The sequence below is a fragment of the Rana temporaria genome, chromosome 10 (genome assembly GCF_905171775.1).
Source record: "Rana temporaria chromosome 10, aRanTem1.1, whole genome shotgun sequence".
Classification (NCBI taxonomy): Eukaryota; Metazoa; Chordata; class Amphibia; order Anura; family Ranidae; genus Rana; species Rana temporaria.
Genome location: NC_053498.1, coordinates 139,632,276 through 139,649,152, shown reverse-complemented (window position 1 = coordinate 139,649,152; position 16,877 = coordinate 139,632,276). Strand labels below are relative to the sequence as shown.

Here is a 16,877-nt window from a genome sequence, read left to right as displayed (position 1 = left end):
GCCGACCCGTCGCTCAGTCCTCTGATGCTGCCGCAATCTTCAGTAAGGGAATCAGGAATTGAAGCCTTGCGGCTTCACTTCCTGGTTCCCTGCTGGGCATGCGCGAGTCACACTGCGCAATCCAAATGGTCCCTGCTGTCCTCTGGGACTCGTGTGTCTCCCAGAAGACAGCGTGGGGCGACGGGAAGTGACAGACCCCCCGCAGAGGTTCCATTTTTTGTGTGTGGACCTCTGCTTTAATTTGGTCAAGTGTGAACAAGCCCTAATAGCGGCATTCACTGGTACCCAAATACAATACCATAAAAGAAAAAAAAAAAAAAGAGGAAAAAATTGCGCTAACAAAATAGTGAATCAATTAAGTGAATAAATATGGAGGCAGCAATTGCGTGACCTAACACAAAAATAATGGAAAAAAGTGAAAAATTGCGCCAACCCAATACGTGCAATAAAATCCTTGTGTGTCCACAAAAAATTATTATGACGCGGTGACGTCACTGCACGCCGTCCCAGACGCGTTTCGTTCCCATTGAAAACGTCAATTTGTGACGAAACGCGTCTGGACGGCGTGCAGTGACCGCACCGCGTTCAGGAAGGACTTCTGCTATATGCCGGCCGGCATCTGTTTTTATGCTTATACTTGCTCCACGCTTGTAAGTAGTTTTAATTACTTTTAATAAAATTGTTGGTACCTACTACCCTATGTGCGGTCTCCTTCCCTGCATGTTTACTATCGACTGGGCCATAAGAGACGGTTTGAGGAGTACTTCACAATAGATTTCGCATATCCCGCCAAGGATTCCTATGAATTGTGGTCTGTTTACATCTCGGGTCCAACCTAAAGCTGTTCCCCATACTCTGGAGTATCCTGGTGTTAACCATAAATAACGCTGTTATTTGGTTGCCTTGTGGTAAGCCTCAGTCCATGTGGTGGCGGATCACGTTTATGTTACTATTTACACACTGGGTGTCGTTTGTCCTGGATTTCACCATTTTGGACTTTAAGGTTGCATATGTGCATGTATTAAGGACTTATTTGTACTTACTTTTTGCACTTATTTTTGTGCGATTTTTTTTTTCCTTGATAATTTGAATAATTTTTTGTGGACACACATAAGGATTTTATTGCACGTATTGGGCTGGCGCAATTTTTCTCTTTTTTTCCAATACCATAAAAGAAACACTTTGTGTTGCGCTATATAATCATAAATGCCAACATAATTGATCCTTACAATAAAAAAATAATTGGTGCAACCAATACATTTAAATAAATAAATAAATACAGTATATAGAATTCTATAGACGTCCATCCGCTGGAAAATGCTGTATTTATTGGCGTATAACACTCACTATTTGCAGGGTGAAAAAGTGTGTGCGTGTTATATGCCAATACTGCAATATGGAGGGGGGCGCGGGATGAGCGCCATCAGAATACATACAGCGAGAACCTCCCGTTTACTCAGCGGCCTCTGTAATAGGAAGTCCCGTCTCCTGGGAGAGCAGAAAGACAACCTCTCCTGTCTGCCGCTGCTCCTTTGCCATCCTGTCAGACAGCAGAGGAGGAAGTGGGCAGGTGGTCATGTAGATGGCCTGGTTCTCCTTTCTATACCCCACACATAGGTCCTACTTTATTCTCTTATAGCTGCCATCACCCTTCATGTGCACAACACCCTCATCCTGAAATCATGCAATGCTATTCCCCCAAGCCGATGAGCTGACCTAGAAGAATGCCTGCCAATGTTCTGCTTCCATCGTCACCTCTTATCCCAGCTTACCGATTGGATGATAGAATGCTAGCCCTGCTATCAATACAGGCCGTGTACAGCACAGTGATCAGGTCACTGTTACAAGGTAAGATCTGGGTTGGCAAAGGCATTTGGTGAACACAAAAGTGGATCGATATTCGTTTTTTTAATGAAATACGTCCCCCCCATCCCAAATTCAGCTTAATCATTGTGTTAAATCAGCCATCGCAAAAAAACTCAGAGGAATAAGGTTCACAGCCAAGGTGGAAAAAGGTCAGCTAGACAGCAGAATGGGAATCAGAGCCTCGGGTTTGTGTCCTACCAGACAACCTTCTATATAAAGCCCACTGGTCCGACCACACACCTGTCTTTACACATCATGACTCCCACAGGGTCAGCAAGACTGCTCAGCACCCCGAGGACAGGGGGGGGGGGGTTGATGACCACTGCTTTACACTGTCAGCCCCCACTGATGATCTAGGTCAGTGTTTCTCAAGGCGCCCCAACAGGTCATGTTTTCAGGATTTCCATTATTTTGCACAGGTGACTTGATCAGTTTCACTGCCTTAGTAAATTACCACAGCCGTTTCATCTGAGGGAAATCCTGAAAACATGACCTGTTGGGGCGCCTTGAGGACTGGAGTTGAGAAACACTGATCTAGGCGGCTGCAGTTTGCTCTATCAAATCTCCCTTAAAAAAAAAAAAATAAATAAATCGGGATTTAACAAAAAGAGAAAAAAAAAAAAACACACACTAACATTTATACCAACCTAGTTGGGTGCAGCACAGATCCAATGTTGCATCTGTCCTCCACTAGCTCTTCCCAGAGAACCGAGTGATCAAAGACTGCTGATCGCTCAGTTCTCCCCCTCCGCTCTGAGCAGAGAGCTGTGACCATCAGCAGCTCTCTGCTCTCCCCTCAAGCGCTCACTGGAACGCTGGGCTAGGGAGGGGCTGGCTCAGGCTCTCAGCAGATCGGCGAGACACTGAGCCAGGTGCCGAGGCTTTTGGGCGGATACCGACCATATGGTTGGAATCTTCCCCAAACCTGGACCGGATGAGTGACGTCAGCGGACAGCAGACTTAAGCCCACCGATGGCTGAAAATGAGTCACAGGAGTGCAGAACGAACTGCACTCCTAGGATCCTTAGAAGACATATGGCCAAAAAAAAGCTTTGGTCATACTTCTATTTTAAGCTGGAATGTGAAAGAAGACCAACACACCACTCACACCCCGTCCTTTCTACCACCGAACCCACAAACCGCCAGTCTACCCAGACACAGTGTACAACATTTATTAACATAATTACACAGGGAATCGTTTATTGCAACAATGCTTCCTTAAAAAGCTTTCTCGTCCGGACAATTTAAAAAGCAGAAAAAAACGACGACAGGTCCTCGGACATTGAATGAGTGCAAGATCCGAATTCCCAGAGTCCTCCAGACTGACCGACAGTGCAACAAGCTCGGACTTGAAGGCTTACTCCGCTCAGTAACTGATAAATTGTATTTACGTCGGCCTCCGTGGGCACGCTGAATCACGTGCCCGCCTTTTCAGATGTTCTTGGGGTATTTACTGGCGAGATCCCCTGCCCTACCACTCAAATGCCAGGACAGGGCCAGGAGGGACAAGATGGTGGGAGACACAAACCAACGCTGGGGGGGGGGGGGATCTCGCCTCTGGAATCTCACAAGATAAGAAGCCATTAGGGTGAGGCAATGCAACAGAGTCCACCCAACCCTGCAATACCAGTTCAGGGTGGAATAATAATAAAACAGTCCCAGTGCTGAAATGTAGACAGATACAGGCTGTGCAATGTGTGCCAACTCCACATCAGACACTGGAGTAGTGCTGGGGAGTCCTTGGCCCGATAGAACGAAAGATAGTTTTGACACACACACCCAATGCTGACGAATTAGCTGACGGACTACAACTCCCAGCATACACCACAGCAAGGGTCAGCGTCCATTATGACAGCAAAGACCTCTAAAAACGACAGAGAGAGACCTAGAGCAGCCAACATGCGATGTGGCAGATGGAAAAAAATCGCAGAGTCGCTCCCCGTAGTTGAGATGCTCGTATGCCAAGACAGCTTGTGGCTTTGTGGTTGACACAGCGGGGGGCCCCCGGGGGCCGACTGCACAGCATTGAAATGATTTATGTTCCTTTATAAACAATAGAGAGCCCATGCTTGGCGTCAGTACGGATAATTCCCCGAGTTGGACTTGTGTAGACTCCATCGGTCCCCCATCCAACGTGACCGAAGATTTCAAGAGGAACGTCTATTGCAGAATGTTTTTATCGAGCGATCCCCTTTGAGTGCTTTTCAAGTGGCGAATGGGGGGGGCCTCCCCCCAGAGATCCTTGTATTAAATCCAGCCTATAGCCACGCCCCCTCCTACTGTCTGTTATCTTTGGACACAGTGTGTGCAAACCAGTTCACTTTGGTCTTCCAGCTTTCCCGCAGCGCCTCGTTAAACTTCACCCGGAAATGTTTCAGGGCTTCATCGTCACTTTTCCCCAAAGCTAGAGAGTCCTATGAGAGAGAAAAGGGGGGGTGAGATCACTGAAATTTACATGTTTGGTCAGTTCCGTTTTATAATATTCATCTCCATAAAATGCACAGAAGAAATCCAAAGGAAAACCTAAGCAAACGACTGCCAAAGGATGGGTGCTTTTGTTCAGCGGTGTTCATTTCTACTAAAAATATGACTAAAACAATTGAGATGACTAAAGCTAAAGACGGCATTTTAGTCAGAAGACAAACTAAATTGAAATTTGATGGTCATTAACACTGGTCTCTAGTGCTCATACCTAAATACCAGATTAAATTTTTTACTCCAGCAGTTGAGAAACACTGCTGTAGGCTACCACACCAGCTTAGAGCTGCACGATTCTGGTCAAAATGAGAATCACGATTCTTTTGCTTAGACTAAAGATCACGATTCTCAAAAACTGAATGCCAGAAACCCCCCCCCCCCCCCCCCCAAATAAATAAACCTGTGATTTATCTGAAAATATGAATATATAAAAAAAAAAAAAAAAAAAGACCAGTGATATGTCTATAATGTTAAAGACCATATAACTCCTATGAAAAAAAGCAGAATCAAACTTTGATTCTGCTTTTTTCATAGGAGCTATATGGTCTTTAACATTATAGACATATCACTGGTCTTTTTTTATACATCAGAAGCAGTACCGCCGGCAACCATTGGGTGGCGCATGGATACACACTACAGTTGTACAGATCTGCAAGAGAAGCCCAGGCATCCATCCAGCGGCGCAGGCTGCCGACGTCGGTTCCAATATCGGCGCCATTTGCGTTCCACGCTGGTTACGTAGAACCGGCCGTGAAACAGAAGAATCGCGGGTCATCCCGCGGGGAGAATCGCGATCTCGATTCTCCCCGCGATGCTTCTGTTTCACGGCAGGTTCCACGTAACCAGCGTGAAGCGCAAATGGCGATTAATCGTGCAGCTCTACACCAGCTATAAGGTTTTTAGCTTGTGAGAGTTTGCAACCTAGAGCGGCACATCGAGATGCAGCATGGCCGCTCAGAACTCTGCCATGGCAGAATGGAAAAGGTGTTACCTTGAGATACTGGATGTCCTTGGAACAGGTGAGCTCAGGCAGACCGGCTGCTTTCATCAGTGCAAACAAATTAAGGAAGAGAGTGCCGTGGCATCGCAGGATCATGTAGGCCTTTTCACAGTATACTCGGAACCTGGAGGAGCAGAAAACAGACATCAATGACCAGAATAAAACCTTTCCAAACAATATCACTGCAGGTCTGACACTAAACAATCGTCAGGAGAAATAAAGACTTGAGATTGTAAAGCCACAGATCCCGTCACATCATCACTTTCTTATTCTTCAAAAAGAGGAAAAAAAATAAAAATAGGAAGCTACACCTAAGAGAGATATGAAGACATAAGATCAGGGGAGAGAACAGGCTTCCCTCTCACCTCTCAAACTTCTCGCTGTTGCTGGTCTTCCCTTGCTGAATGACGTGCACAAAATCGTACGTAAGGATGAAGGGAACCCGCTCCCTGTTAAAGCCGAACTTGCTCTTAAAATTACCCAGAAAGTGGCCAAAATCTATGTGAAAGAGCTGAAAAAAATATAAATTTATTATGGAAGTAAAAACAGGCAGTTAGCAATTTGTTTTGTTTGTGACGCGCAAGGTGACCACACATCCCCCTTCTTTCCTGGTTGCTCTTAGATGTACAGTAAAACCTTAGACACCTCCTAAGTGTAGCAATATTATTACATTTAATGAAGGTACAACATTTAGCAACTTATTGCTACACTTAGAGGCGCCTCTCTTCTCTTTTATACTCTGGAGCTCCTGCTGGATTTTTCTTCTAATCTCCTTGCGGAGGCTTCCATTTGTGGATGGAGATTTTATGGTTACACAACCGATCATATTGCTATAATGTTTTTATATGGACTATAAACTGAAGAAACTATATGTAAATGGTTGAGGAACGAATCATATGAGTTTCCATTATTTCTTATGGGGAAATTCGCTTTGATATACAAGTGCTTTGGATTACAAGTAAGTGTCCGGAACAAATTATGCTCGCAATCCAAGGTTTTACTTTTGCCTAGGCGACTCCTACTCTCGGCCTAGGCGGCCCCTCCCTGTCAGCGATCTTCTGGGACACAACTCAGGTCCCAGAAGATCGGCTGGCCAATAGGAGAGCGCAGCACGACTCGAGCATGCGCAGTGCACGCCCGGCCGTGAAGCCGTCATGGCCGGGTGCCCAAGTTACTACGACGGCGCCAAGGAGAGGAGCGAGCCTCCGGGCACCTGCATTGCTGGACCGTGGGACAAGCAAATGTCGGTTTATTAAAAGTCAGCAGCTACACTTTTTGTAGCCGACTTATAATAAACAAACAAAAAAAAAAGGGGGGGGGTGGAACTCCGCTTTGAGAGAACATTTGATCTAGAACAGGGGTGTCAAACTAAATTTCGTCATAGGCCGCATCAGCATTGTTTGCCTTTAAAAGAGCCGGTTGTATCTGTAAGATTAGATGTCCAGCGCATCCCCTCCCCATATATTAGATGTCCAGAGCCACCCAACCATCAGAAGTCAAGTCCTCCCACTCCCCCTTACATCACAGTGCCTTATACTGCTGCTGGGAAGAAGCTGGATGCATTGCTTGAAAGCAGAAAGTAAGGGTCTGGAGGAGGACCAGAGAAGGGCTGGAGCTCTCCTGCAGCTGCAGGAGAGGTGCAAGGGCCACATGAAATAGCCTGGAGGGCCAAATTCGGCCCGCGGACCTTGTGTTTGACACCTGTGATCTAGAAGATCTACGATTAGTGCAGCACAGAAAGTGATCACTGCCTGGGTGTTGGACAGGTGCTCTTTAGTGTTCCTGAGGTATCTAGAATGACAGTGGTGGATGTAGAAGTACAAACAGCTTTGAATGACTCCAGAATTAACAAGGCTGGAAAAAGACATACCTGTCCACTTTCCCGTATCATGATATTGTCGCTGTGTCGGTCCCCGATGCCCAGGACGTAGGTTGCTACACAGTAGCCAGCACATGACAGTGTGAACTCCTCTATGGCTTGTTCCAGAGCATCCCTAACAACAGGAAAGGAAAATAAGTACCTAAAACAAAATTAAGTAGCAGAAGTGATGGAGGAAAATGTCTGATGTGCAATTCCTGTTCTTTTTTATTTGGATGCACATAATCCCCATCAGATAGAGATTATATATATATATATATATATATATATATATATATATATATATATATATATATATATATATTATAGGAGATCAATCTATTTTTTTTTTATACACACACATATAATGTTTTAATTAAATGCCAACGTGAAAGTTCTATGCGTTTTCTAATGCGTTTTAAGTTCAGGTGTTTATGATGGCTGCACCATCTTTATTGCATCTTTTAGGGTGCATTTCCCCCCCCCCCCCCCAAATCTTTGTTTGTCTATTGTATGGATTCTGCCCAAATCTTTGGGCTGCAGCACCCCACTCCCCCATCATTGCCCCTTATTAGTGACCACCTGTGCTATAAAAGGAGTCCTTTAGTTCTCCCATATAGGAGGAGTGCATTACTCCCATGGTTCAGAGAAGCAGGATCTTCCACTCACGATCCCCCTTCTTCTGGAGGGACATTCCTTAATATCCACTCAGAAGGAGAGTGCCCACTCGGCTGTATATGTACAGTGGGCAGGTGGGAAGTAGCTAGGCACCATATGGTGTGACCAAATCCCCATATTTTTTGAGAATGTTCAGGTGTTTTAAATGGCCGTGCAGGAGTTAAATGTAACTTTTTGCATGTGCGCTGTAATATTTTGTTCTGTAATGAACACGGCACCCCTATAGACTTCAGGGCAGGTCGTTGCCAGGGCAATAAACTAAATATTTTTGGACTTCAGAGCCAAAGTTACTGAAGCACGGGAAAATCCTGACTTTAAAAAAAAAAAAAAAAAACGACATCTGCTACTGTTAAAGCAAAAAAAAAAAAAAAAAACACACCACTCCAGGAGGGTTCCCGGCAGACCAATCACTCACCCTGGATTCTTGCTCTTTAACCAGTTCAGAAGTGCATCCTTGTTGAAGGCCGCAGTAGCTGCCATGTTACTCTTGTTACGCTGGATGTTTGCGATCGTATCAGAACGCATGACCACTTCAATGAGGCCGGTCTTGTCTCCAGTCGACAGGCAGCCGTAAGGTGTGACCCTGTACAGACAAAAAGTAGGCAGTCAATAGAGATGTTGCCATCTGCCCTCTCTCATGCTGTAAAGTTTCTGCACCGACTACTAGGGGTGCAAATACAGGCAATCCGTAAAAATAATCAAGCAGTAAGCCACTAATGCTATCCAGCAAACAGTTAATAAAGTCAGAAAGATAATTTAAAGCTGAAAAGGAAAAAAATAAAAATCCTCACCTGAGGTCCAGCCCTTCCTTCTTCCACAGAACATCCATAAGCCGGATCATCTGTAGCGTCAGCATATCCTGACGAAGATCTGTGGGAAATGGAGGACACAGTGTCATAGAGACACTTTTATACAGCGGTACTTCTTGGATGAACCTAGACACCCTAATTGAATAGATGAAGGCCTTCACACATGAACCTTGACAGCCACACATAGCAGGCCTTGATGGGTGAAACTCAACACCCTCATGCATAGCGGGTCTTCCCAGATGATCCTAGACAGCCTCGTAATTCACCTTCCGAGACGGGTGTCTCATATACAGTAGACCGGTCCAAGGACAAATGTAGACACCCTCATACACCATGGGCCTTCCAGGATAAACCTAGACAGCCTTCTATATTGCAAGGCCCTACTGAATGAACCTAGGCAACCACACATATAGCGGGGGCTTTCTTGGATGAACCTAGACACCATCAAATAAGGTGAACCCCTCCCAGATAAACTTGGATACCCTTATATACAGCAGACCTTTCTGGAAGAACTTAGACACCCTCATATGGTGGGGGCCTGCCAGGGTGCACCCAAACATCCTCATATATGACAGGTCTTTTAAGATAAAACCTAGACACTCTCGAATACAGCTGGCCTTCTGGGATGAACCTAGACACCTTTATGTATGGTAGGACTTACTGGATGAACCTAGACACCCTCATATTGTAGGGCCCATCTTGGATATAGCTAGACCAGGGATGGACTAGCCATTGGGACTACAGGGAGTTTCCTGATGGGCCGATGGCTCAGTGACAGCGGACTGCTGCCCCCCTCCGCTCCTCTGTCTCTCCCTTCCCACAGCGCTCACCTGGGGGGGAACAGAGAAGCAGGGGGGACGACAGAGGAGCATGGGGGAGGGGACAGACAGCTGACTCAACAGCTATGGCCTGGGAGTTTCTCACTTCTGCCTAATCTTGTCCCATAAGGGGGGGGACAAACTGATTCTTTGCCCCGGGTGAAATAATGTCTAGCTTCCCCACTGGTACTGCCTATAAGAGTACCAGCCATTCTACTCTAAAAAAGTAGAATGGCTAGTGAAGGGGGAGATGGGGCTTGGGTGGCCGGGAGTTGTCTGGTCGCCATAGGAGAGACCTGTCAAAGTGGGCCAGTCTGGAAGAAGTCCAGGGCCAACTTTTTGTCCCAGTCCAGCCCTGTCCTAGACACCCTCATACAGTATATTGCAGGCCTTACCGGATGAACCTCAACACCCTTATTTATAGCAGGGGCCTTCTTGGATGAACCTATATACTCTCGTATATGACCCTAGACACCCTCATATAAAACAAGCTTTCTTGGATGAACCTAGACATCCTTATACATGGGAAGCTTTCCTTTATGTCAGGCATTCAGGGATTAACCTGGACAACCTCATATATGGCGGGCAATCCCAGAATCAGTCTTACCGTCTCCATTCTTGAAGATGATGCCAACACGATTTCCCCCCGACATTTCATTATTGTATACAATCCACAGTGGCTTCATCTTGGATTCCATAAAAGTGCAAAGATCCACACTGTGGAAAAGAATACAGATACTCAGATTATAAAAGCAAAAAAGAGGACCCTGATCATGTTTTTATTATTATTACTACTACTACTACTACTACTACTACTACTACATGAACAAACTGCTAAAGAGAACCAGTACCTAAGTGAAACCTTTAAAAGTGAAAGAATGGAGATGTAATTCTTCAATATAATTAGGTCTATGATGCTAAGAGTAAGGCTGTATATTGAATGGATCTGTATGGTGTTCATTGGTTTGATGTATTGAATCAGTAAACTTGTTATTTTCCTGTATGCTGGACAAATTAGATAAAGAAATTGGGGGGGGGGGGGGGGGGGGGGTTTACACACACACACAATACAGGATGTCTGCTTTTTCTTTTACTAAATCGGAAAAGCATCTCCCGTGTGCGCTTCGCTGTATCAGTTTCACTTTAACAGCAGCTTTAGGCCTGAGTCACACCAGTGCGACTTGTCATGTGATGTGACAGTTTAAAATTGCATGACACGTCGCACCGCATCTGTGCCTATGAAACCGTTTAAAATTGATGCGACTGACTTGCACCGATTTTGAAAAAGGTTCAGGCACTATTTTTTGGTTATTTCACGTGCGACTTGCATAGACATCTTTGCATGAAGTCGCACAGATGTTGGCAAGCTGTACATGAAATCGCACTAACCGGCAGCTTTGAAATCACACTGAAGTAGCGCAATTTCAAAACTGCATTACGTGAGAACCGGGGCTTAGATCTATGAATACATCTAGCAGAATTTAAGCCCAAAGACTCAAGTCTCAACAAGATAATGGATCAGACAGCACAGCTCAGGCCACCATCTTGAGGATGGAAAAATGCTTTCTTTTTGAATGGCTTTAAAATAAAAAAAAAAGAGAAGGAGGAAGAGGAAGAGGAAGAGGAAGAGGAAGAGGAAGGGGGGATCTTATACCAAGTTGTTTTTACACCATTTAGTGGTGTGAGATCAACTGAATTTTAACCACTTAAGCCCCGGACCATTTGGCTGGCCAATGACCGGGCAACGTTTTGCGATTCGGCACTGCGTCACTTTAACCCAGTGTTTCTCAACTCCAGTCCTTAAGGCGCCCCAACAGGTCATGTTTTCAGGATTTCCCTCAGATGAAACAGCTATGGTAATTACTAAAGGCAGTAAAACTGATCAAATCACCTGTGCAAAATAATGGAAAGCCTGAAAACATGACCTGTTGGCGCGCCTTGAGGACTGGAGTTGAGAAACACTGCTTTAACCGACAATTGTGCGGTCGTGCGACGTGGCGCCCAAACAAAATTGATGTCCTTTTCCCCCCCTCAAATAGAGCTTTTGGTGGTATTTGATCACCTGTTTTTTTTTAGTTTTTGCGCTATAAACAAAAATAGTGTCAAATTTGAAAAAAAAAAAAAAAAATTCAATATTTTGTACTTTTTGCTAGCATAAATATCAAATTTTTCCTCAGGTTTAGGCCGATGTGTATTCTTCTACATATTTTTGGTTAAAAAAAAAAAAAAACGCAATAAGCGTATATTGATTGGTTTGCGCAAAAGGGGATAGTTTTATAGCATTTTTATTATTTTTTTTTTTACTACCAATGGTGGCGATCTGCGATTTTTATTGTGACTGACTTTATGGCGGACACATCTGACACTTTTTTGGGACTATTGCCATTTTTACAGCGATCAGTGCTATAAAAATGCACCGATTACTGTGAAAATGACACTGGCAGTGAAGGTGTTAACCACTAGGGGGCGCTGAAGGGGTTAAGTGTCCTAGGGAGTAAATCTGTTAGGGGGAGGAGCTACCAGTGACACGTCACTGATCACTGTTCCCGATCACGGAGAACAGTAGATCAGTGACATGTCACTAAGCCGAACAGGGGAATGCTTTGTATACAAAGGCATCCCCCTGTTCTGCCTTTGCCGACCGCAATCGCGGGCTGCCCGGGAACATCGAGTTCCCAGTGGACCAGCGAGCGCACTCACGAGGCACGCGCTGGGCGGAAAATTTGAAGGGACGTACGGGTACGCCCATTTGCCTGCCCAAGCCATTGTGTAGACGTATATGGGCGTGCGGCGGTCGCTATGTGCCCCTTTCTTAAACTTCGTACTTATTTGTATTGGTATCTGCAGCCTTCGAATCAACCTAGATGAGACTCTCCCAATGTGAACTTCCTCTGCCTGCATTATATAGTATACAGCTATAAAGCCAGCCGATTGACTATTGTACCCGAGAGTTTACATTCCAGTTGCAGCAAAAGTGTTGCATCCTCAATTTCTAGAAGCCTAATCTCTCAGTAAACAGAGGCTTCTGAACAGACATTCTCCACGAATGATGGGATCAAGCTTCTTGTTGCCCATTGGTATACAAATCCCAACCAATGTTTGGCCATTTTTGATGCCCTTGATTGGTGATAATATGCCCACGATACCCCCCGTACTTACCAAACATCTGTCAGAATGAGGTTGGGGTCTAGAGGAGAATAGAGGTGGGAGAGGGGCTCCAGGTAGGTCTCCTGTCTCAAACACATGTGCATTGCCTCTTTGGCCTGGGCCTTGCTTGTCTTTTGGACACTGGACCTCACAAAATCATTGAGACCCTTCAGCTTGGACAGAGCGTCCCCCTATACCAAAGAAACAAAAAGGTGTCACAAAACTGACCAAAAAAAAAAAAAAAAGAGAAAAAAGTATACAGAGGGGGGCCCAATTTCCAAACTCAAGAAAAAAAAAGTGATCCACCTGCTTCATTAGAACCCTCATATGGTAGAGACTTCCCCGGCAATATGCTTCAAGGATGAGACCGAACCTCAGGGCCACCGCGGGGACGTGCATCTCTGATCTGGAGGGATGGACAGCAAACAAAAGGTTGGAGATCAGAACAAACTGAATAGAGAAGAGGCCAAAAATTACAGGACTGGAATATATACAACAAATGCTACACCAAGAAAGAATAATGGCCAATAATTTTTGTCCTGCGTGATTGAAGCACATGTTCATTTCTCCCCACCTGATCATCTCCTGAACTGTCCACAAAGATCTCTATGAATTATATGAACACCTTTTTCTACTTAAACCAGCTGGTACGGTTAGTGGTTCTTTAAGGTTGGACTACAGAAACCAGCCAGCACATCCTGGTTGACCAGTCAGTGCTTCTTCTACAGAAATTTGGACTGAACCCTCAAAAACATTTTGCTGCACACCACTAGCCATTACCGGAGGTGCCAGAACAGGAAGTGGCCGATCTTGCGGTGGATCAGAGCTCTCTCCAGCAGGAAGATTGTCAGCTCACAGTCCAGATAAGATTCATACTTGAGAACCTGAACCAGCTGCAGAAGATATTGGCACAGTTCTTCATTCCTGAGGAGAGAATAGGGGATATGGATCATCAGTTTTAGTCTTAATAAAAAGAACATATTTTTGACATTTCCAACTGGGTGTGCAGCTGCCAGACACGCCCTCCCCCCTCCAGAGTGGCCCACTGCCAGCCACGCCCCCCCTCCAGAGTGGCCCACTGCCAGACACGCCCTCCCCCCCCTCCAGAGTGGGCCACTGCCAGACACGCCCTCCCCCCCCCTCCAGAGTGGGCCACTGCCAGACACGCCCTCCCCCCCCTCCAGAGTGGGCCACTGCCAGACACGCCCTCCCCCCCCTCCAGAGTGGGCCACTGCCAGACACGCCCTCCCCCCTCCAGAGTGGGCCACTGCCAGACACGCCCTCCCCCCCTCCAGAGTGGGCCACTGCCAGACACGCCCTCCCCCCCTCCAGAGTGGGCCACTGCCAGACACGCCCTCCCCCCCCTCCAGAGTGGGCCACTGCCAGACACGCCCTTCCCCCCCTCCAGAGTGGGCCACTGCCAGACACGCCCTCCCCCCCTCCAGAGTGGGCCACTGCCAGACACGCCCTCCCCCCCTCCAGAGTGGGCCACTGCCAGACACGCCCTCCCCCCCTCCAGAGTGACCCACTGCCAGACACGCCCTCCCCCCCTCCAGAGTGGCCCACTGCCAGACACGCCTCCCCCCTCCAGAGTGGCCCAATGCCAGACACCTTCCCTCTCCAGGGTTACCCAGTGCCAGAAACCCCTTCTCCATCCAGAAGGGCACACTGCCAGACACACCTCCTCGAAGCAGCACTGCCAATCACACCGCCCCCCCCCCCCCCCCCACAGTAGCCCACTGTCAGACATATGTACCCTTAATATAGTGGCCCACTGCCAGACAAGCTTCCAACTACCATGAATACTAGCTGCTCACCATATCCCTTTTGCAAGGCCAACAGCCGCTATGTGCTCCCAAAGTCATCCTGCCGCCAGCATTACCGATAGCAAAGTCCGCCGGCCACCAAGAGCATATCTTGCCAGGCATTCCTCCCCATTAGGCATCTCACTATCCACTAAACTCGACACAGCCAAACCAACTACATCAACAACCTTCTTCCCCACCATGCCAGACCAGCAGTACTTACGTAAGCTTCCTCAGGCAGTTCATAGTGAACATTCCCACATATCGATCGGGATAGTTGAAGTCCAATAACTCCAAGGCAGTGAGGACCGGCAACTCGGGCCAATTCTGCAGTAAAAACACCATCTACAGAAAACATGAAAATATTAAAAACAATGGCAATAATTTATTCTGGTATAGTGCGACTCACGTTTAGTCCATCTCCAACATTTTGTACCTGTGCCACGTCCTCGTGCTTGTTCCACTTGGTGATGAGCAGCAGTTTGGGCAGGGCCTCCGGGTGGCGATCTCTAATCTCATGGCGCAGCTTCCAGACCAGCTCTTTCTCGTGTTCGTAGAGCTCAGCTTGACCTTTCCGTTCCACGATCTCCTGGAGCTGCTGACGCTGTAGAGGGGTGAGAAAAGGGCAAACACCTGCTACGTTCATCCCTTAACAGTGACCCAGATCTCGGCATACAGCTGCACACGGGAGAGTGCGTCACATGGAAAAGCACACCGCGCTCTTCCAACATATGGCCAGGAACCATCAGTAATAATATTGATGTTCTACCTCACAAAAGGAGATCCGATTAGAGACATTCTCACAGGTCTGACATGTGAAGGCAACATACAGAGTCTGTCTTCGAAAAAGCCTAAAGTCTGTTCCAGTTATCACAGTCAGTCCCTGTGGGCCCTGTGTGCTCGGTCCCATCATTGCGATATAACCAAGCTCATTCCCCCAGTCTATATGTCCCAACACGTATGCAGTTCATCTGACCCTTCTGCAACAACGCAGCGTCTGCTCCGATCAATATTAGGAAATAGGGCACTACCAGAGCTGGTAATAAAGCAATGCAGGTGCAAATGAGAACCTCAGATTTTCAGAAATTTATAATTTAACCACTTCAGCCCCGGAAGATTTTATACCCTTCCTGGTCAGAGCACTTTTTACAATTCGGCTTTAACTTTAATTGCGCGGTCGTGCAACGCTGTACCCAAAATTAAATTTGCGCCAAAATTAAATTCGATTTGTGGGTAAAAAAAAAAAAAAGCGCATCAATTTTGTTTGGATGCAACGTTGCACGACTGCGCAATTGTCATCACAAAAAAACTGCATGGTCATTGAAGAGGTCCACACAAAAATGGAACCTCCACTGTCCGGATTCCTCCCCCCATTCGGTGTCACATTTGGCACCTTTCAGGGGGGAGCAGATACCCGTCTAGGACAGGTTTTTGCACTCACTTCCAGGCATAGACCCCCTGCATATCTGCCGCAGTCTACTCAATGTCCAGTAACCTGCTGTCTTCTGGCAGACACACAGGTCCCAGAAGACAGCAAGGACCAGTGGCATTGCACAGGGCCTAGTCAGTCTCGGGTGTCTCGGGTGCCGACATCGCGGGCGCGCTGGACAGGTAAGTGTCCTGATTTTAAAAAAGTCAGCAGCTGCAGTATTTGACATAAAAAATAAAAAAATAAAAATAAAAATAATAATAATTTGGCGGACCTCCGCTTTAAGGGGGCAAATCCTTTCGGGCTGAAGTGGTTAAAGTGGAGGTTCACCCGAAAACTTAATTTTTAACATTAGATTGAGGCTCATTTTGTGAAGGGGAATCGGGTGTTTTTTTAAATCGAAGCAGTACTTACCGTTTTAGAGAGCGATCTTCTCCGCCGCTTCCGGGTATGGGCTGCGGGACTGTGCGTTCCTATTTGATTGACAGGCTTCCGACAGTCGCATACATCGCGTCACGATTTTCCGAAAGTAGCCGAACGTCGGTGCGCAGGCGCCGTATAGAGCCGCACCGACGTTCGGCTTCTTTCGGCTACTCGTGACGCGATGTATGCGACCGTTGGAAGCCTGTCAATCAAATAGGAACGCCCAGTCCCGAAGACCATACCCGGAAGCGGCGGAGAAGATCGCTCTCTAAAACGGTAAGTACTGCTTCGATTTTAAAAAAAAACTACCCGATTCCCCTTCACAAAATGAGCATCAATCTAATGTTAAAAAAAAAATTTCGGGTGAACTCCCGCTTTAATAAACATATTGAAATTTAAAATTCTGCACAGTCTCAAGGCATCCCATTCTAAAAAAAAAAAAAAATCAAAACTAAACAGCTTTACGTAACGCAGCAACATCCATACATGTAGGACCACCCAAAATTAGAGGCGATTTACGCATCCAATGAAAAGACACCTTTGCACATCAGGACTGACTAGTATGT

At 46.4% G+C, this 16,877-nt stretch overlaps 1 protein-coding gene across 1 annotated transcript in view; it reads right to left on the bottom strand.

Annotated features, from left to right (window-relative positions):
* Positions 1-3,024: 3,024 nt before the first annotated feature.
* The window catches only part of PIK3CD (phosphatidylinositol-4,5-bisphosphate 3-kinase catalytic subunit delta), a 63,042-nt gene continuing 49,189 nt past the window's right edge, over positions 3,025-16,877 (bottom strand). The window contains exons 12-23 of the mRNA XM_040326399.1: positions 14,896-15,063; positions 14,683-14,804; positions 13,435-13,578; positions 12,961-13,060; positions 12,667-12,845; positions 10,115-10,224; positions 8,672-8,750; positions 8,296-8,463; positions 7,215-7,338; positions 5,710-5,855; positions 5,336-5,468; positions 3,025-4,280 (exon numbers count right to left, since the gene is read on the bottom strand). Coding sequence (XP_040182333.1) covers positions 4,143-4,280; positions 5,336-5,468; positions 5,710-5,855; positions 7,215-7,338; positions 8,296-8,463; positions 8,672-8,750; positions 10,115-10,224; positions 12,667-12,845; positions 12,961-13,060; positions 13,435-13,578; positions 14,683-14,804; positions 14,896-15,063 — 1,611 coding nt within the window. The 3' untranslated portion in view covers positions 3,025-4,142. The remainder of the gene's footprint in view (positions 4,281-5,335; positions 5,469-5,709; positions 5,856-7,214; positions 7,339-8,295; positions 8,464-8,671; positions 8,751-10,114; positions 10,225-12,666; positions 12,846-12,960; positions 13,061-13,434; positions 13,579-14,682; positions 14,805-14,895; positions 15,064-16,877) is intronic.